The following is a 21,996-nucleotide window of genomic DNA, read 5'->3' on the forward strand; positions in this document are numbered from 1 at the left end:
AAGTCAAGAAAGCCAACGAGGTAAATTTATACAGTATGTGCAGAGCAAAGTTAATGTAACAATTAAATGGTGTGGAGAAGAGTCGGAATTTCAAGACGTCAGTGGTACGAGTACAGTGAAAAATTATCTTGAGATCGAATGCGAAATACCACATGAAAACACTCGCATGCGAGACAATTGGCAGACCTCGGCTCGCCTTGCTGTAAAACAGTATTTCGATATACAAATCCAAAAGGAAATTGTAGATATTGAACCTGGGACATGGGAAAGTATAGGCAGTTATATTGAAAATGAAAGACGAAGTTCAAATCTTTACATTGCACATAATAAAGAGAATTGTTCGATTGTAATAGTAGGTGAAATGGACGACGCAAACATGGAAAGAATCGTTAAGAAAATACGCGGAGGAGATACGCTCATCAGTCAAAAAGAGATTGAAGTTGATATTAAGAAGTTTATGTGTCTAAAGGAGGAAGGTGTTATTGCTGATATTTTAGGCGATTTTCCTACTGTTTCCATTATAACAAAGGATGCAGCAATACAATTAAAAGGGGAACGCAATGACGTCAACGAAGCACAAAAGCGTATATTTACATGTACAGCCAATATAAGAACTATATCTGTAAAAATCGATAGTTCCTTTACACAATTGTTTCTGTCGTCAACAGGCAAGAATTGTTTGAAACAATGTTTGTCAAAGATAAAACTTAACTCAAACTTTTTAATACCTCCACACTCAGACTGTATTGTGATCCCTACATATTGCAATGCGGAAAATAAAGATAAAGATAAAGAATCTTTATTAAAAAAGACAATAGCCGCCGAGTTTTCTACGCACACAGTTCAAGTAAATGATGTAGACTTCACTACTTTGAGTCCGGAGTCCTGGACTTCTCTGACAAACGGTATTTTGCGCAAGGTACCAGTACATGTTTCATATCAACCTCATTCAAATCAGATATCGTTGATTGGTTCAAAAGAGCATTTGCAGGAAGTAAAAGAAACGATTGATAACTTCTTAAAAACGGGTGCGGATGGTAAAAAAATTATCTTCATCCCCCCAACATTTGCTGAGTATTTAGACTCATTTGAACAAAACAAATTTCAGAACAGAAATACATTTGTAATAGCCAGTTTTAGCAGAAGAGACAAAAGTGAATACACAGGGAAACTCGAATTAACCGGCGTATTATCGTCCGTGCAAAATGCCGAAGATATTATTGCCAAAGAAATTAAACACATCGGATTAAATTGGTTTCATATTTCTAGGAAATGGATAGCAAGTGTTGTAGGCAGTTTACCAATCAAACTTCTCCAACAAGAGTGTAACTGTTTGGTTCAAGCAGATACTGCTGTTTCGCTTGCTGCAAACAACATTTCTTCGATATCTATTAATAAAAACAGCGGAGGAGTTATTCAAGTAAAAGTGACAGACGTATCAATGGAAGTTGTCGATGTCATGTGTTGTCCAAACGATTCCGAAATGATGTTTGGCGGTGTTGTTTCAAAACAAATAGATTCATTCGGTACGAACCTATAAATTATAATTTTAATTAAAAGAAACGCAATGTAATTCATTTTTTGGTTTAACATTCTATCAGTATATGTAATGATTTATGTTACTTTATTTCATTCCGATGGTTTACAGGCGGTACAAATATTAAAAAAGAATGTCGGAACCATGTCGAACAAAATGGACCCGTGGAAAGAAGTAACGTCATTGAAAGTACTCCGGGAAATCTTCACTGCATTACAATTGTACACGCTGTCACGCCGAAATGGATAGATGGCTCGAGCAATGAGGAAAGTTTGCTGAAGAAAACTGTGCTTGCTATTCTGAAGGTATGACTAAATATCAATAATTGTAAAACAGTAAACTAGTTCATAAGGGGAACAAATGTGTAAAGAGCCAACACATTTAAAAAAAAGAAAGCCCGTAACGACGACTTCCATGTACATGTTAGGTCTTAAGTTGTTGTTTTTGTTCCACGAAAATCTCAACAAAAATAAATTAATTCGGTTTGATAAACTTGTTTCGTTAACATTTTCAGACGATTTATATTTTTATATATATATGCAGTGACCTGCAGAAATTCCAATTAAATTTTTAAGAAATTGCAATTTTATATAAACCTAAATATTGAGTAATAGGAAAATGTGTATGTAAATCATATACTATGTTACAATTTTTTGCCTGATCCGTTTTTCATATTCTGGCGTTTTACACATCTGTACGTAATCATTTTGCACCTTGCCGATGTTGCTGCGCAGCTAACGCGCGGCATATGAGTGCTTAACTGTACATTTAAAGTAACTTATGACAGTTTCATCCTTATTTATGTATCTCTTAAATTTTGTGTGTTTCATGTTGGTGTATACAAGAAAGCTTCCCTTGCAACTAAAAATGAGTTCAACAGATGTTATAGATTGTTCGTAGCATTCTTAAGTATAACCTTTAGTTATAAAAGCAGTTTTACTCTCTCCGTTAACGTCTGTTTGCTAGGCTCATAGTGTAGATAATCTTAAAAAGTACTATTGCCAGTGTCCTCGGCTCTCAAGTACAAAAGTCCACAATTTACTGAGCACGTCACAATACCTGGACTGAACGACCAAATATTGTTTGATAAAGAGTATAAAGCTGTTCCCCGCTATATGTTTTAACGCGATGAACACAATTACGCCTGTAATAGATAACTTATCACTTTGAACGATCTCTAGAGGTCTCACTCTCAGTGAACTGTGTCTGAGTCAGTGGAATGAAAATTACAATGATATCTATATTGACCTTTGGGAAATAGCTTTTATGTGATAATTTATGTATAACATTCATTTGACTGACATAAAGTACATATCCATTTTTTTTAATATATGGGATACGTTTATAAGTTTCCTATGCTACCAGGTTGCTCACGACAGATGCCTAATATCGGTGGCCTTGCCGCCGTTGTGGTGCGACAGTGGCGACTATCCTCCGCAGTCTGGAGCTCAGCATGTGGTTGAATCTGTATCCGAATTCATGGATAAGGTATGTTCAATATACAAAAATATATGTAATTAAATGTAGGACGCTTGCAGTTTTGTATTTTTGTTGTAATTGTTAAATTCAAATGATATAATATCAATACATCCACATTTGCTGAAATGTTAAATGCGAAATCTCCATGTATGCATTATTCAAAATAATTGTATTACTACCAATTTTCTGTTCATATACACTTAAAAGTACCCAAAGTCAAGTGTAAAAGAAATATTTCTTTGCGTGAAATCAACGGAAGACCTGGAAAATTACCATTCAAGCATGCACACACTGAAAGGTCATTGGTACACATTTGAGCACAAACGACTGCTCTGCAAAGGTTTGCTTTGTATAATTATATAATGTTTCTACTGTTGTATAGATCTTACAACTTAAGTTCCGAACCCACAGATAGTGTAAAAAAATTAATGTCCCCTGAATATCGTTTGTTATTACATTATATGATGACAATTGTTGATAAATAAAACCTAACAAACCGCCGAAACGATATTTACATAATTTACAATGTTCAAGTGATGTATTTTTATCACGTTGACACTGATACAAACTCTCTGTAAATATATATAGTTGAAACAATGTATACATTCTGGTCCCCACCTAGCGGGAGTTTAATTTATGCTGTTTTTGTGTGGTTTGCTCAAATGATTTTGTGTAAATAGTAAATAGTAATTGTCATAAATTGTAATTTGTTTGTTACTTTAATATTGATCTAGACAGGTTATGATAATTATAAAGCTTTTACGGCTTTAAAGATTTAACTAACCCATACGACACAACAGTTACTTTAATACAGAATCGTTCATTTTATTTTAAACAATTGTGTGTGTTGTAGGACCTCAACAGAAATCCGCCATTTCTCCTTCTTTTTCTGGAAGTGATTTATCTCTTCACAAACTCGCTGAAAGCTCTTTGTTTTGGAAACACAAACGGAAGAATATACCTACAAGAACTGTGCGGTGGCAAATACCGCAACTTGGTTCGAATGCTCTGGTGAGTATATGGATCAGTTAATGTTCACATATTGATTTCAGAACCAAAATTTTATTTCTATATTTCTTATTTTTGCACCTTGTATAGCAAAGTTTTGAAAGTTTTTTGTGCGTCGTAAATTTTATTTCTTAGTCCAGCACATGCTTTTCATAACCTACAGTGTTCAATATAACAACCATAACTACATTTATATCAATACAATATGACATTTGCATCACTTAATATTATTATCGTGGCGAATTCAGTGATGTTATCCGTAAAAAATAGACGTATGCTTTCCAAAATTAAAGCACATATTCTAGCCACAGCATGCATCCCTCGATTTCGATGGGTGTTTGGCATCTTATTTTACTTCATATTCTTGTAAATGGTAATTCATTCAATTTATTTTCATGTCAGCAAGACGTTCATGAAGAACAAAGTGACGGGGACAACAACGATAGCAACGAACGATTAAAAGAAGATGAAAAATCCGTATATGACGGTTTGTTTTTTTCTAAGAATTTGTTTGCATGCTATTACTTTTGATAACATTTATTGTATCGTTAATGTATTGTTTATTGTATCGTTATGATATTGTTTAATTTATGTTTTAGGCGGCTTACCATATAAAATACAATTGACTCAAGGAACGACTTTGCGTATTATGACTGGCGACATAACTTTGCAAAAGGTACGTTTTTATTTGCCTTACACATGTACGAGTTCATGTTTGAAATGCGTCCGTAAAACGTGAAGTATCGTTCAATCTCAATCAATAAGGTGATCACCACATATGAACTGATATGAACTTATTTTCATTCAATATAATACTTTATAGTTTAAAATTATAATTAGCTATACATGAATATCGTCGATTGTTAAATATGATTGGTGTGGTACCCATTTAACTGATATTCATTTTAATTTTAAGAAATACACTGTTAACTTATTGCCATGCAGTTTGTGACTTTTTACTCAGTGTATTATGTGAATTGCGTTTTTAATTTATCTTTAACTGTTTATAGTAAGTATTTACAATGATTAATTAATGTTGTGTTTATATATATATTTAATTTAGACGGACGTCATAGTCAATGTCAGCCAAACGTATCCCGCGATAACCGGAAAATTAAGCAGAGATATTGTTGAACAAGGCCGCTTAAACGATGAATGGGACCAACTGAAATGCCTAAATATAAAGGAAGTCAAAAGTACAAGCAAGGGCACAGGCGTTTTAAATTGTAAGCGTGTCTACCATGTTATCGGCCCCTCAAAGACCTTGACTGAATTTTCGGTAAGTTCATGTTATTGGCAGTTTGTCAGGTTTCTAGAGATTTTCTTGGATGAGATAAAAGTAAAATTTGAGACACCACAAGCAAAGAAGACAGAAGTCAGACTAATATCTGCCGGTCCCCTCCATTCGCTGACCTGAGCGATATATGAAGAGAAGTTTCACCCAAAACAAAGGCATACGTGGGTGCTTTTTCAATCGATAAAGGCAACAAGCTGGTGTAACCCCTTACGCCTGTTTTTGTTTCACAAAGCAACGCCGGCTATTCCCCTCGCGGTTTACAGTTGTTACTACCCTTACTAGTGAAGTCATGAAAACAATATATTAAGTTTTATAATATAACTAAATTTATTAAATTGCTAGGAAAAACGTTATTCACCAATAATCGATATTATTTGTTAATTATTCTGCTTTTGTTGCCGTGTAACTACGCGATTTAGTGAAAAAGCATACACAAAATATGGTCGTCGTGGCGTAGTGGATATGGAGTCCATCTAGCGACCGGGAGGTCATGACTTCGCTTCCACACACACATAGTACTGAGTAAATCCAGGAAACGGAATCGATAACGTTTCAAGAAGCCTTAGGCTTCTCAGGCAATCGAAATAACTTTAATAGCTTTAAACTAAACATGTAAGAAAACCTTAATATGTATTGTTTTAACAAATTAAGCGACTGTATCAAAACACATAACAAGTAAAGTTACCGGTACACTTATTTGCCGTTCGTCATTTTGCAATATATACCTTAATCTACCAATATCGCCGTCATATCAATATGTTAAGTACATTTTAAAAAAAACTACATGATTCGTTTACTTTGAGTATTTCAATATTTGACTAATATTTTTGGTAAATATGACGAGTAATACGGTTCTGCCAGTTCTCAATCAATCAGCATGGCCGAAAATTGCGTTCAATTATATGGAAACGTTATCTGGGCAAATGTTTAATTAAACGAATTCAACTAATAAGAAATAAACTAAAAGTATATGGCGAGCAAGAACAAAGTTAAAAATATAATTAATCTTGTATCAATGTTTCAATTGAATATGCATTTATTTGTTGTTAAATGTCGGTTTATTGTACATACTTATTTGGATAATGCCCTCATTTCAGAACATTGATGCCATTCGTAGCATCATTACTGCTTGCCTTAATAAAGCTTCAAACGATGGTTATGAGTCGATTAGTTTTCCAACCATCAACCAAGGACAGTTACGGGACGATAAAGTGGCTGAAACTATGGTTCAAACAATACATCAGTATGTGACCGCTTCGAAATGCAGTTTGAAAAATGTCGAAATTGTTATTTTCTACAATGACGATTATGTGGCAAAAGTAAGTATACCTTTAAGCATAGCTTCAATAACTTGTATATACAACACTGACACATAAAAGGGATAACACAGTGAGACAAATATTTTATAAGGTAGGTGTAAGCAGTATTGAAGGGGGGACATCGAGCAGTATTAATGCGACAGCGACCTGAACACACAGTTTGGAACTGTTGCCTTAACGACAATATTCCCATGTTGATTTCGGGCTTCATTTCCTAATAAGAGCGCTGCTATGACTTCAAGATTCACGAAAATATAATTATGTATTGTTTTGAAAGCATAAACATTTCAATACATTACCATCATTCCGATATTGGTTCATTTTGTATGTACTTTAATGTAGATACGAAATATTTTGATTTGGATTATTTATTTTCCTTTTTTCGACGGGTATTTTATCTATGTTATTATTTCTTATCAAACTAAACAGTTTTCTCACATTGAATGCGCATTAGCACCATTACTCTTGTAGTCTTTACCTCTTCCTTTGCATTAAATTTGTATTTATCTTTGCCTGAATATCTGGATTTCAATTGTTAAGCTGTCAGTATAGTATCCCTAATTGTGTCAGGTAAACAAATTAAATGTTGGAAAATTAAATAATACGCGGTTAGTGTTTTGCACAGAACAGTATAATGTCATTATGTGCAACTCTAACAAACAGATTTGTCCGAATTCCGCTCTTTTTCCATCTGTAGATAACATACAACCGAATTAAAAAGCACACTCAATTGCATGTTTACGTCTCATAGAATGTGGACATGTTCATATATCGAACTTCTATAATTGTAAACTCTAACAGGTATATACGTGTGATTCAGTTGATTAATACAATTATTGCATTTCACTAACAGGTATTTGAACAGGAGGTTCCTTCGTTACTTCAGTTTGACTCTCCTTCACCGAGTAAGTTATAAATTTTATTCTTATAAGCAACTTGACGCTAAATCCATTTTTTGTTTTAAACGGGAACAAATATTGCACCTGCTTTTAAACAATCGTGACCATTACGTTTGTGCATATTTGCTGTTCTGTTTGCACCAAACCATATATATATATATATATATATATATATATATATATATATATATATATTAATGTATGATCAAATATTAAGTGTTTGTCATAAAAGGTCTGGATGCGAAATAAGATACGTGTATCATTTTCTAAAGTTATATTTTGGACAATCCCATTAACATGCCTATGATGCGGTATAATTAATGTACACATGATGCAGAAAATTAGTGTGACAGTCTTGAAAGGCTATTGACACTTTTAACTTTAGACACCAAAGCTCTAATTTTCAACAATTACGTTTAGACCGAGAACCATAAAAAACAAAAGAAAACGGGCAATAAGAAATAAATTTAAGTGTCATCATATTTCATTCGTGATGTTTATTTGGATTAGAATGTTGATCAAGGCCTTTGTCTGAACTATGCAATAAAATAATTTCATCTAGCCTCAGAAGGCTGTTGATGTGGTTCTCTGGTGTATATAGAACCATACAGTTATTAAATTGCAAATAAATCGAATTTATATATTCCTCATATGTTATGTAATTTCATTTACAATGATCTTAGATTAATGTGTATTTCTATTTACAAAGTTTGAGATCATGATTACCATCACAACGATTTATACCCACATTGCTCTGCATTGACCGTTTCGAGATGTGTATTCAAGTTTTAGTAGTTGTTATATTTTAAAAGTGGTGTTGCATGTTCTGCCCTATATTGACTAGGAAATTTGTTCTTAAAAAGACTGGTCGATTTGTACAAGTATTTATCTCCTGTGTCAGGATTTTCATTTTTGCTATTTTTGCTCATTTTAATAAAAAAATGACATAACTTGTATGTCTTTTTTAATTGTCAAACCGCTTGGAAAACTATCAGTTGTAACAACAGTCATTTTATGTTAAAATATACAAGCAACAAAAAGTCGCAAAAGAATATACGGAGTTTTCATGTAATTTGTAAAGAAGGCTACATGCAGCAGTCGAACTGCCTGTTAAAACGTCTTATATGCGACAATGGCTGTCTTGTAATATAACTTTGAGCAATTCTTCACCATTTTTAGAGAGCGTGTCGCATGTATCAGCCGTCTTCCTAAATAAGCATCAATGTCACTTTTGTCAATTGTCAAATGTCAAAATGGCTTGTTAGTGAAAAAAGTAGTTTTGAGACAAAAGTGAAATGGCGGGGAATCCGTGTTTTATGAGCAAACATGTTTGTTGTTGTCGTGATATTGTTATGATTGCAATAATGTGAATATGTTTCTCTGATATGTGAAAGACAGCATAACTTCTTAATATGCATGGTGTTTTAATTACATTAGTTTAGGGTCGAAAAAGCTTTTTAAAAGAAAACAAAATGCTCGCAATCCCAACTATAAACATACAGTTTAAATCAACAAGAAGTAAAACGGATTGAAATATATATAACCATCACAATCGTGATTCACCCATTTAATATAACAATACATTAACACACGGAATATTATTAGTAAAGTAAATTATAATACATGCCCGTTTACTTTTAATTTTATTTTTTTTCACAAAAATATTTAGAAATAGTGAAGTTCCAGAAACGTAATCAAGAGAAAAATATTAGTCCACAGATAATTTATTCGGAGCAAGTGGCCATTGCCTGTACAAGCAAATAAATAACACTACAAAAATAACATAAAACAATGATTTAAGTTTGAGTCATCGCCTTGGAACGTTGTACGAAAGTACCAAAGCATTAAATTAAATGACAAACTGAGATCAATATATTACGTTTTTGAAGTATTTTGAAAATAAACGTGCGTATTTGTAGCTCAAGTAACAAACAACACAGAGTCGTTAATAAAAGAAAATAATGATTATTTCTAGCTTATTGTTCGTTTCAAAATACATATAACTGTTAAATTTATCACCATGATAAATTATTATAAACTCGTAGTTTTTACCCATTGGATTGTAGTGTTTTTTTAACGATTTCCATTTTTTTCTTGTCTTTTTTTAAACTAGTACTTTTAATACAATACTATGTTTTCTGTTAGGCCGTTTACGGTCATCGGAACTGAAAATAAAACTTTTATAACATATGGTTACCAATGGTAAATTTATTGACTTCATTGCTGTATCAGAACAAGAATCCAACACAAAAGTCAAAGTCCCAACACGAAGGACAGCCGTGTACGTTGAGCCCAAAACATTAGAACACACACCAGAAGACGACGTTGCCGTATTCAGAGTCGTTTCAAAGTGCAGCGCAGAGGAAATCAAGAAAAAAATCATTGCCTTTTTAGAGGAAGAAATCATAACAATAGATTTCGATCTTACAATCGGGAATGAAAAGTACATTTCACAGAAAGAAGTGAGCTTGCGAAATTGTTTTTTTGTTTTAATAGCTTGTACAAGCATTACATGTTTGTTTGCTACACCTGTAATGAAAAAAATATGTATAAAGTTTAAGAAACGTATACTTAAACTTTAAAAAGCATATATGCAGCACTTTAAATGAGTATCATAAATTGACAAGTAACACGTAGCTATTACAAAAATACAGTGTCAATGTTTTGATGATAATATTAAATGAAAGAAGAAAACAGTGCAACAGAAAATGCTATTCACTAAGCTGGTAGTTCGCTAATAATTATTTTTTCTATAGGAAACCTGCCTGAAATCTCTCGTGAAGAAACATATTGTAGATGTGAATATCGACAAAGTTGCCTGCAAATTACAAGTCACGGGTCCAAGATTACGGGTTGGCGAATGTAAAATAGATCTTATACAAATGGTCTTCATGGATTTTCCGTTGTGGCGCCACAAAGATAATCTTGCGGAATATGTCTCGAGACATGTGCAGTGGTATTACGAAGACGGTAGTAAGCTGGTTTTTTAAATCGTTTGCCACAAAAAGTTTGCACATTCATATCAAATAATTTTATCGGCTTACATATACCACTTAGTATTACTTATGTTTGGTATATTTAACGGAATAGACAAAATTGTAGGGAATAAATCATATCTAAACATGTAAAAAACATTTTAAACAGTGTTTATTATGCTTCTCAATGCATATCAGTAATTATGTTAATCTACTTTTAAACCATACAATTAATTAAATTAGAACGAATTTCATCTAAATGAGATCGAATATTATATAAACGGTTATAGGCTCAATAACAGTTCATTCGCTGTTTGTTTTGTGTTGTTGCTTTTACTGTGTGTGATTATTGTAATACCTTTTGTGAATTTATAAACGATTGATTTCAGTTGGCATGAAAAGGGCACATGACCAATCCTCCAACTTGCACCTGCAACAAGGTTTCGCTAAAGGAAAGGACTTCACTTATTTCAACCAACTTAAAGGTGAAAAATACAGCGTTGATGTAAAGATGCAACGGGAATGTCCTGAGTCAAATCCTGGGCAGTACAGGCAAATTTACCAACGATTTATTGCGTCGACAGGTAGGAACTAATAAAAAGGAATTATAAAAAGTATTGCATAGTATGCTCATAGTATATGCCTTCATCATAGTATTGTGAATTTAATAAAAAAACACTCAAGAAGTGTTGAATTTTTTTCAAGTTTTGAAGTTTAAATTTATTTAATGGTTATCTATGACTATGACGACGATCATTCTCATGATTTTCGGTGATCATTTGAAAGTTTGTAGTGTTTATTCCAGGATGATGCTATACTTTTCAAAATACGCAACACACACTGATGTTGGTTTGTTTATGGAGATTTATGAAATGTTTTATATGCAGATTACTTTTTTTTATAAAATGTTAAGATATTTTAATCGAGCAAGAGTTTCGTTTTTTTTTCATTAAGATATTATTTTTAGAACAAGCGCATGCGCATCGTAACAAACTTTAGCAACCAATCAGAAGGGACAATATTATGATAGCCATTATATTTTGTCAAAATAATGCCGATTAAAATGCAGTTTTCGTTGATATATCAAAAATACACATTTAACTATAGATTGACATACAACACATGCGTTTGTGTATTTTATTACTTCCAAAATTCGTATGAAATCATAAGGAGGACCGATACTACGGGTAGACATGCTACGATACATTTAATTACATTTAATATATTTAACAAATAACGTTATGAATATGACGGTCATATATTGAAAGAAAAACAATTTTAAAACAAAACAATACCCGATTTCAAGTTTTGTTCTCTGACCTTTAAACTATAATTCAGCACAGTAACGGTCTACACGACATAATGAAAAGCACGTTTATGATGAATGATATATACTAAGTATGCCATAAATGGCTTTGATATTTTCATTAAATATGATGATTTATTTTCCCGCAACTATTACAAGTTTTATTAAATAATCTCGCGAAATGATAATAATCAAATGCTATTTGATTGCATTTCGCTTTAAGCAACATGGGACTTAGGTTCAAAATGCAGATTTTAATGGGATGTTGCCTGTTCAATTCTTGCATTTTATGCATTCGTTTCCGTTTTTGTTTTTATAGAAATTGAGTTGCCGGAAAACTGGACAGTTAGGCACAAAGGAGAACCAGCTATGGCGAAGGTTCAATTAAATCACACGGACCAGGAATATGGAGAAGTTAAAGTTAAACTTTTAAAAGACGGTTTACAACCCAAGAACATTATCAATGTAAGTCATGTTAAATACACAGATGAACGTAATAGACATGTTAACATCACGGATAACATCACATTTTTTAAGACAACGAGTGGTAATTAATGTGTATACGACTGTAATAGAAACCCGCACAATGACTACCTTTTCGAAACGACCATACTTATGTGTCACCATATGCGTATATTAGTAAAGAAAATTATGCTTAATTCATTTTCAAGTTTTTATCCTTTATCATTTTACGGTCAATAACAATTTGATCATAACATCGAACAAAAGAAATTTTACACAATTTGCATACAATTGTACTTTGAACAACAACCGATTACTAATTACAGAAATATGAAAGTAACGTACTGTCCTTATAAAACATTTCTGAAAAATGGGTGTTTAATGTAAAATAAGTAATACAATTTTATTATAAGGCGCTCACTCCGATTCACATCGAACAACCTCCGTAATAAGAGTTAAATAGAAATTTACTTACATAACGAAATAAAAAATACTGTAAGTCTATACAAAGATAGGTTAACATTACTTTTATTTTAACTTCTGATTAGGTTAAAATTGTAGAAGTGCACTGCACCACTTCGGATCGGAGACTCGATTTGTCATGAGTCTTGAGATTTCGTCATTCGTGGTTTACAGTCCCTTTTAATAGTAACGTTCCGCTTAATGGTAACACATCTACAGTTGGTATTATTTAAACACGCTTGCCCCAACAATTTCTTTTCATCTCGTTTCCTTTTTATACTGAGAATATTGGAAACGTCATTAACAAGAGGAAAAGTGTATACTTTTGGTATATTGATTTTTTGGTGATGTATGAAACTATGAATATGTTTTTAATTATTTTGTTATATAAGGCGTCATTCCTTTCGTCTCGTTTTGTCTATTTTTAAGTTTATATAATTTGATTTTTTTCTCTTATTGCCTGCAATATTTCAAATGTAAATAACTTAATGGTATAACATTATTCACATAAATAAATATGATATAACGGACACTAACCAGCTTGTGAAAATAGTTGAGCGTCATTTTCATTAGTTTAATTGTATTAACCAGTTTCACATATATCAATTGGTACTTTTAGGTCAAAACAGAATCTAATTAACGCAAACTAATAAAGGAGCTCGATAAATAGTTGAACTATATTTTAATCCGTTCTTCCAACTTGTCCATCCTTACACCATAGAACCTCTACGGCGTTTTTTTTTACAGTTTTGAAAATGTATTCTGTGAACAACAACTGGTCACAACAATTTTCTCAAATAACATAGCAACTCTCAAACTACTGTTCTTGCTAGACCTGTAATCTTGATCCCTGTTTTACTTATAACTAATTAGATTAATTTGTTAAATAATGACATTGCGTACGTTATATTAATCAAAAATTACCAAATATGTATAGCCTTCTATTTAATAAAATTATATGTATGCTATAGGTTTCATTTAATTGTTTATAGCCTTCTATTTTATTTTATTTCATTAATTGTTTTAGATGGTATTTGTTGAAAAAAGTGCATGCTGCTTACTGATTTGTTTGTATTGAAATGCTCTTTATCTGTCATTCTACTTGCAGCGATGTTTAAATGACGTAATAAGCCTATCTGAAGATCTTTATTGACGTTTTATATTCCAAAACATTGTATGACAAACATAAATTATGTATCATCTAAACGTTTTAAATAGCAAACACACACGTTTGTTTAGGCGTCATGACAAGCGGGTATTTTTTATTTCTTCAAACACACGCACTAACACTGGCTCACAAAATGCCATAAACTATGGATGGAAAATAAGTTTCATTATACACAGAACTGACAAAAATAGAGTGTGAGACATATACACGTTAATGCCCCCTTTCTATCTCAAGTCATTTGTCTGCTCTCATAAAACTCACTGAAACACATAAAACATGATATTAACTTGTAAACAAACATAGCATGAATAAATAAAACGATTTCATTTACGTCTATGCTCTACTCTGCTTGCCTGTCGAATGACCAAACCTACAAATATGTGCACGGGCAAATCTTGATTTCCTCACCACTAAACATGCAACACCTTCAAAACCTGTATAACCAGTGTATTCAATCACACAACGATAATAAATACATATAATGCATGGTATTCTCAACGAAAACACTCAGTTCATTTTTTATTTTTCACAATTGTATTTATAACTATTTACAGAATATGTATTTGTAAAATTTGCATTTTAAAAAGTTTTTAATACGTTTGTAGCGCCAGCTAAGGTTGAATAAGGCTTAAGTGTTGTTGTTTTTTAAATTGCTTAATAACTTAATCATAAGCACGTATTGCGTAACACTTTATCTTAAACTAAATAAATACTTTAGAATATAGAAATAATAGAACTATCTTTTTTTTTAAAGATATTCCACGTATATCCGGATTTAAAAAAAAATGGTTGAAAATATATATTTCTAAATAATTAAATTGACAACGAAGGTTAACTCGTCGTTGGTATTATTATTAATGTTAATTTCTGTTGTTTTCATTTTTCAGTTGATTACCTTATCAACCGCATCCGATCTTTGATATTTACTTTTTGTATGTACATGTTTTAAATGCATGTTAATACTGAGTTTAAATGTATACAAAGTACAGATCACATTTCATTGCAAGTCCATATACTTCCATATGCTGTTTTTAGAATGTGAGACATAAAGGAATCACCCATTACAAAAGTTTGCATGTGTATACAAACTAAAATTGTGTTCATAGATATGAATGACACTACAATCTATGATACAACGTGTCCTCCAATTGCAAAGTATGTACTTAAGATGATGTAGCTATTAGCTATTGACGTATACGTATTTTAATACTTGGTTAAGATGCAGTTTCTTTCAAGACCTGATTTCGTATGAAACTATGATTCTTCTCGATAGAAGGTTGACTTTTTTTATATCTAACGGGCAAATGCCCATTCTGTCTGAAGCAAGATTTCCAGACAGGGCGATGATATAGATATCCAGTGGTTTGTAATGTATTACGTTAAAATAAACGTGAACAATATTTATGCTAGAATGCTGTAAACTATATTGTAGTAAGTGTATCAGGGAGGGAAGAGAATACATCGGTCATAATTACATGCTATACGATATGTGTGAGTGTGTGCATCATGCAATATAAACAGAACGAATGACTAAAAGAACACACTCTCTAAGTACAGCCGCTCTGGTAAATATAAAGAGACACTCACACAATTTGGTGATTCATTTACATTAGAGTGGAACTGATTCATCCGTTTCGTATAATAAATACGATAGCTTCACGATTACCATTATGCTAGCATCATTTCAAAACGCAGGGCTGCATTCTTACAATGTTCAATTAAGCTTGTGCAGAACTATAATTACATTATTTATGTGTGCCTACCGGCTGGATATCTTTCCAACATTTACATGGCTGATGATTAAGGTCTATCCAAGTCACAACCTTAGTTTGTCAATTATGGTAAAAAAATGATGTCCACCGCTATTCAGATACACATTAAAACGTCAGCTGCACCAGCTTGATTAGATATTTCGGTCCTTTATGCAATGACAAAGAACTCATTGCCACACTGTACGAAACTCCTTAAAGCTTATCAGCAGAAAACATGTTAACATCCGCTATTTTAGAAAAGTGAATAGAAATAACATTAAAAAGGTGTGGATTATTGGTTTGCAATAATGGGTCTGATTATATTTTCTTCTCTCCTTTATTCGAGTGTTCCTTCTATCTTCAATAGAGGCGAGAAAATCGATTGCAGTTTACGTATCATCAGCCTTATCACCCCCTTGGATATTATGGAGCTATTGCACTTATTATTTTCTTCAATTGGAATTTGTATCATTATGCCATTTAAGTTGATTATTTCATGCACGCTTACTTAGTGACAATCGTGTGCGGGCATATATCTCCATCAAGTTTTACATTTTTCCCGAACATTATTACAAATAATCTTTCTGAATTAAAAATTCTTATCGTTAAAATAGACGTTCTCCTTTAGATCTTTAGGTTGGAGCACAGGTACATGTGGATGACATATCAGGCTAAGAAGCAACATATCGAGTCACAAAATCCGAGGGGAGTACAGAATGAGAGGTTGCTGTGGCATGGTACAGACAGCGTGACAATAGATCTGATCGTTAGAGGTGGATATAACCGCAGTTTCTTCGGAAAAAATGGTAAGAGAATAGACTTTAATGTAAAATTAATTCATATCAATTAATAACGCAACGAACTTCAACCTAATACAATCTGGTTATAATATTAAATTCTCACATTAAATGTTGGGCTGCAGGCAATACGCAAAATACTACGACGATTTGGCATGCGTGTCCACTACCTTACCCTGAGACTTTTGCAGTTATCACAATTCATTGCGTGTTTAGAAACGAGGATGAATGTTAATGTTTTGATTTCTCCTGTTGTGTATATTGTAACTAGATCTAACAAACAGTTACTTCAATTAGAAATATAAATTCGAAACAACTTAACAATTCATATCAGTTCTGATATTTGTATTGTTTTCATTCGCAAGTTGTGTATTGTACACGACGGTTTTATCTCAGCTATTTCTAAAGGTTGTTCAAATGTATTACATTATTACATATTTGCAATCGATCTCAAATATAGTGAACACACAACAAAATACAACATTTCAATTATTTTAATCGGTGATTTAGATTATTAAACATTGTAGAAAGCAGTTTAGTAGTGTTTAAATATATATTGCTACACACGTTCGCCATCGTTAATTTAATATATAAATAATTAAACTTCAGAAACAGGTGAGGAATTCACGTTTTCATCAGCTTGTCCTTTACCGCAACATATGGCAATATTGGGCCCTGAACAATTATTCAAGCAAGGGTCACCATAAACGCATATAAACTTTCTTGATAGTCAATGTGTTAATGAAATCAAACTAACTTTCAGCTCGGCTTTTTTCGGAGTAAACACGAGGTATTGTCATAGCCAGCTCGTCGTCCGCCGTCCGCCGTCCGCGTCGTGCTAAAACCATAACATTTTGTTTAGGTTTGGAACATTGGCTCTAAAATCAAAGTGCTTCAACCTACAACTTAAAAACTTCATATGTAGCTGCACCTTGATGAGTTTTACATGCCACACCTATTTTGGGTCACTGGGTCACAGGTCAAGGTCACTCTGACCTCTAAAAAACATCTGACAAGCTTTCATTTATTCAAAACTGCACCCGCAGCCGAGCGTGTCACCCGTTATGCGGGGCTCTTGTTTGAATGCATGATAATAACAATTAAAAATTGATTATATTTAAACTGATGCTTGTGTGTAGATTAAGGGTGTAATGCACTTACAGCGACAGCGTACGGAAATGGCGCATATTTCGCAACAACTTCGAGGTACTCGAATAACTACGCTAAAGTCGATGCCTCTGGGGTGTCCCGCATGTTCTTAAACAAGGTCTTAACTGGCGAATATACCGCTGGAGCTAGTGGAATGAGCTGCCTCCCCCAGAAAACAATATTACATGGCATTCCTGTATTGTTTGATAGCGCTGTAGACCACGTTGGAAATCCGACAATGTTCGTTATATTTCATGATTCCCAGGTGTATCCGGAATATTTGATAGAATACAACTAATTAAGTGAAAATAAAAACCTACTCGACTCGTAATATATTTTTATTTTGTATATTCTTGTGAATCCACAACACAAACCTCTCATGACATAATTGTCAAAGTTTGTCTTTTTAAATGCATTATGAATGCTGGAAATATAATAGATTAACCAGTAGACTCTTTTTAAAATGGTTTCAATTTGTTAGTCATTTCTGAATACAGGATAATAAAAACTGATTAGTGATGACATATTTACAGAAAAATATCAGTCTGAATAATACATTTTGGTTTTTATATACACATAAATAAACCATTCACACTTTTAGTTTTAAATCTTATAGTACTTTTTATGAGTTAACATATATATCAGTTTTTATTATCCTGTATAATATGAGCAGATATTTGTAATGAAATAAGTGTTTATCTTAATTTATTCTCATATATGACTTAAACGATCTTAGGAATAGATCTTTGTTGAAACTGTGTTGGTTTGTTTAAAAATGCCTATTTATGAATATAAATCATCTGTATCTGTGATTTTAATTGAGAAAACTCTTTGAAAACCTGTTTTTTTCTGTACTTGAGATGTAACTTTTAAATATTGAAAACGATATCGAAAATTGTGTTACATTTACGTTAAGGTTTAATAGTATTAAAAAATGAGATAAGCTTGAATGTCCATTTGCTTGATAATTCAAGTCAGTATTGATGTTTTGATGTTTTGTGTTGTTTTGTTTGTAATGATTTAAGCGTTGTGTTTTCGTTAACGTAATTTACATATTTTCAGTTGGTGTTGATGTCAATAGTTTAAATGTTTACGGTATACATTTGTCACTAAAACCTTCTATTTGAAAAATATCCGAAGTACTATTTTAAATTTGCTGTAAACGAAAATAATGTAAACACATAAAAAATCATGTGATTTATATTATTTAAATTCATATTAATATACTTTAGCTTAGTGTCATTTTTAATGTTTTCCATGTTTATGTATGTTTATAAAAGTAAGTAAAACGTGTTGTTCTGATGCAAAATTATGTTATGCTTAACAACCTCATAATATGATCGAGATCGTATGATGTCAATAAACGTAAGCGATTGTATGATTGACTGCACTTTATTAGCGGGGAATAACTGATTTCACAATTTATCGTAATAACAAAATATTATTTTGATACATCTCTCAATTACTAATTGACAGAAATGCAATGCTTGTGACTAGAAACCCCCTGATTAGGACACAATATATTCAGTTAAAATAGCTCTGAGTGTTTTTAGCCGATATCACGTGTCTGGTTTCTCATTGAATACATACCATGACGTCATTACATTGCGACGTTACTTTCATATGTATAACTATGCGTAATCATACTTATCAAGTGCATATATACTACGATATAGCATGCAAAAGAATAAAACTTTCAGTTCGCAGTTTTTTCATTTTTTTTAATGAAAAGGATGGTCTGGCCCTTATCCCATGTCATGTAAAAGCACGGTCATTCGATAAAAAAATGTTTGCGAACAGCGATAAAAACTGTATCATAGGCGGGGACTTCAATACTGTCTTACATGTAGAACTGGACAAAAAGAATGGCAATTTTAGAACACATTTACAATGCAGGAAATATTTAAAAGATTTGATTGACACTTATGATCTATGTGACATCTGGAGAATGAAGCATCCAGAAAAAAGACAGTTCACTTGCACTCTAATTATAAATCACGCATTTTTTGTAGACTTGACTTTTTCTTGATATCAAAAACCCTATGTAACATAACGTCAAAATGTATTATTAAAATTGCGTATAAAACAGATCATTCTCTTGTACAAATGATTGTGGACAACTTATTATTGTGAAAAGGTTCAGGTTATTTCAAAATTAACAATTCAATCCTTTAGACCCTGAATATCAAAACAGAATTATAAAAAATGTATAGATGACATAACATCCTGAAACGAAAATTGCAACCCAAATACAATGTGGGAGCTTATAAGAAGAACTATTCGCAATGAAACAATAAGCTATTGTTCATCAAAAAATAAAACAACAAAAAAGAACGAACAAGTATTCATTTCAGATATCAAACATTTATAAGAGGATTTAATGAAAAATAACTCCTCTGACTTGACTGATAAAATAATACAAAAAATCAAAACTAAGAATTAGAACAACTTTATGAAAAAAGATTAATGGATATATTTTGAGATCTAAAGCTATAAAAATAGAGGAAAATGACACAAAAAAAACACTAAATATTTTGCCAACTTAGAAAAAAGGAAGGCTGCGATAAAAGCGATTCATAAATTAATTGTTAATGAAAAAATGTTAAAAGCAAAAGATAAAACACTAGAAGCAGAAGCAGCATATAATGAATCACTTTATAAACAAAACAAATGAACGAGACGAAAATTCTGATTTCTTTCAGGTGCTAATAACTAAACTCAATGAAGAACATAAATCTCAATGTGAAGGAAAATTAACTGATAATGAGTGCGGGTGTGCATTGTTAGAAACGGCTAACAATAAAAGTCCAGGCTTTGACGGACTGACCGTTGAATTCAATAAAATATTTTGGTCTATCTTGAAAGAACACTACATTAAATCAATAAATTACTCTTTTGAAAATGGTGAACTTACCGCCTTACAAAGACAACGTATTAAAACTCGTATTCCTAAATTAGATAAAAACCTTGATTATATTTCAAATTGGCGACAAATAAGTTTGTTGAATATATATTACAAAATCGCACTAAAGCAATTGCAAACCGTATAACAAAGGTTCTGCCACTTATAATTAGTTTTAATCAAACAGGTTTCATGAAAAACAGATATAGTGGCAAAAACGTTAGATTAATTTTCGATATTATTGAATATCTTGAAAATCATAATATGCCTGGATATTTTTTTGCAGACTTTGAGAAATAATTCGATAGTTTGAACCATCACTTTATAATAAAATGTCTTAATCACCTAAATTTCGGGCCACACATAATTCAGTGGATTCATGTATTTTATAATGATATAAATAGTGTCATTCTTAGCAATGACCATCTTTCTATGAATTTTAAAAAAGAAAAAAGGTGTTCGTCAAGGTTGTCCTCTGTCTTCGTCGCTCTTTTTTATATGTTAAGAATTACTATCAAAACTACATACATAAAACAAAAATATTAAATGGATAAAGATACATGGGGCCGAAATAAAACAGACCTTCTTTGCAGATGATGCAACTTTTTTAAATGATGGTTTGCCCAATTCATTTGAAACATTAGTTCAAACTCTTAACAAGTTTAGAAAAAAAATGTTGATATAATAGAAAACTCTTAACACATAAACAAAACTCTCTACAATATACAGTTACACTCACAAACTAAAATCGGTGACAGTGTAGAAAGAAAATGGAATGCATGCCTTAATTTAAAAGATAACCTCAACTGGAGAACAATATATACACTTCCATTTAAGTCAACAATTGAAACTTACTTACGTAGCTTTCAATTAAATTTTTTATCCAGAATCATTCCAACAAATAAGCTTCTTACGAAATATAGACTAACAAATAGCAGTCTGTGTGATTTTTGTCAAGGGAGCGTTGAAACAATCAATCATTTGTTTTGGAAATGTACATATAGCCAAATTCTTTGGTCAGAACTGCAAACGTTCCTTAAACGAGTGAAAATTGACATTGAAATAAATTGAACAACCGCTTTCCTTGGAAATTCATAAATTAAATTACACAGTGAAGTTCTCAATTTTATTATCATTTTGATGAAAGTATTCATACTCAATATGAAAATAAAGAAATGCATTCCAAAATTAGCATATTCTAAAATTATTTGAAGTTACGGATACAGACAGAAGAAGAAATTGCCCTAATTAAAAACAAAATTTAAACACACAAACAAAAATGGATCCACATCAATCAATATTTCTCAAGTGAAACTTAATATCACATACAGTTTTCATATAACAATGCCCAAACAATTACTAAAATATCGTTGTCGTATTTGTTCGCCTTTTCGTTTGTTTTTATTTATCAACTGTATTTGTAATTGTAAGGTACAGAAACAAAGGGATGAAAGAATTTTGTGTTGCTATATTTATCCATTATAC

The 21,996-nt window shown here is 32.0% G+C and overlaps 1 protein-coding gene across 3 annotated transcripts in view; it reads left to right on the top strand.

Moving 5' to 3' along the window:
• The window catches only part of LOC127869546 (uncharacterized), a 36,028-nt gene extending 16,713 nt beyond the window's left edge, over positions 1–19,315 (top strand). Inside the window, exons 11-26 of one of the 3 annotated variants that reach the window (XM_052412201.1) lie at positions 1–1,526; positions 1,649–1,842; positions 2,903–3,025; positions 3,224–3,356; positions 3,870–4,027; positions 4,427–4,511; positions 4,624–4,700; positions 5,088–5,303; positions 6,419–6,640; positions 7,494–7,545; positions 9,772–10,001; positions 10,296–10,512; positions 10,904–11,098; positions 12,140–12,285; positions 16,292–16,469; positions 17,624–19,315. The exon at positions 1–1,526 is cut by the window's left edge and continues 6 nt beyond it. In XM_052412201.1, the coding sequence (XP_052268161.1) occupies positions 1–1,526; positions 1,649–1,842; positions 2,903–3,025; positions 3,224–3,356; positions 3,870–4,027; positions 4,427–4,511; positions 4,624–4,700; positions 5,088–5,303; positions 6,419–6,640; positions 7,494–7,545; positions 9,772–10,001; positions 10,296–10,512; positions 10,904–11,098; positions 12,140–12,285; positions 16,292–16,469; positions 17,624–17,907 (4,036 nt within the window). In that variant the 3' untranslated portion in view covers positions 17,908–19,315. The remainder of the gene's footprint in view (positions 1,527–1,648; positions 1,843–2,902; positions 3,026–3,223; positions 3,357–3,869; positions 4,028–4,426; positions 4,512–4,623; positions 4,701–5,087; positions 5,304–6,418; positions 6,641–7,493; positions 7,546–9,771; positions 10,002–10,295; positions 10,513–10,903; positions 11,099–12,139; positions 12,286–16,291; positions 16,470–17,623) is intronic. The other 2 variants (XM_052412216.1, XM_052412212.1) reach the window with 2 other exon arrangements.
• Positions 19,316–21,996: the final 2,681 nt, after the last annotated feature.

The sequence above is a fragment of the Dreissena polymorpha genome, chromosome 1, assembly GCF_020536995.1.
Source record: "Dreissena polymorpha isolate Duluth1 chromosome 1, UMN_Dpol_1.0, whole genome shotgun sequence".
NCBI lineage: Eukaryota > Metazoa > Mollusca > Bivalvia > Myida > Dreissenidae > Dreissena > Dreissena polymorpha.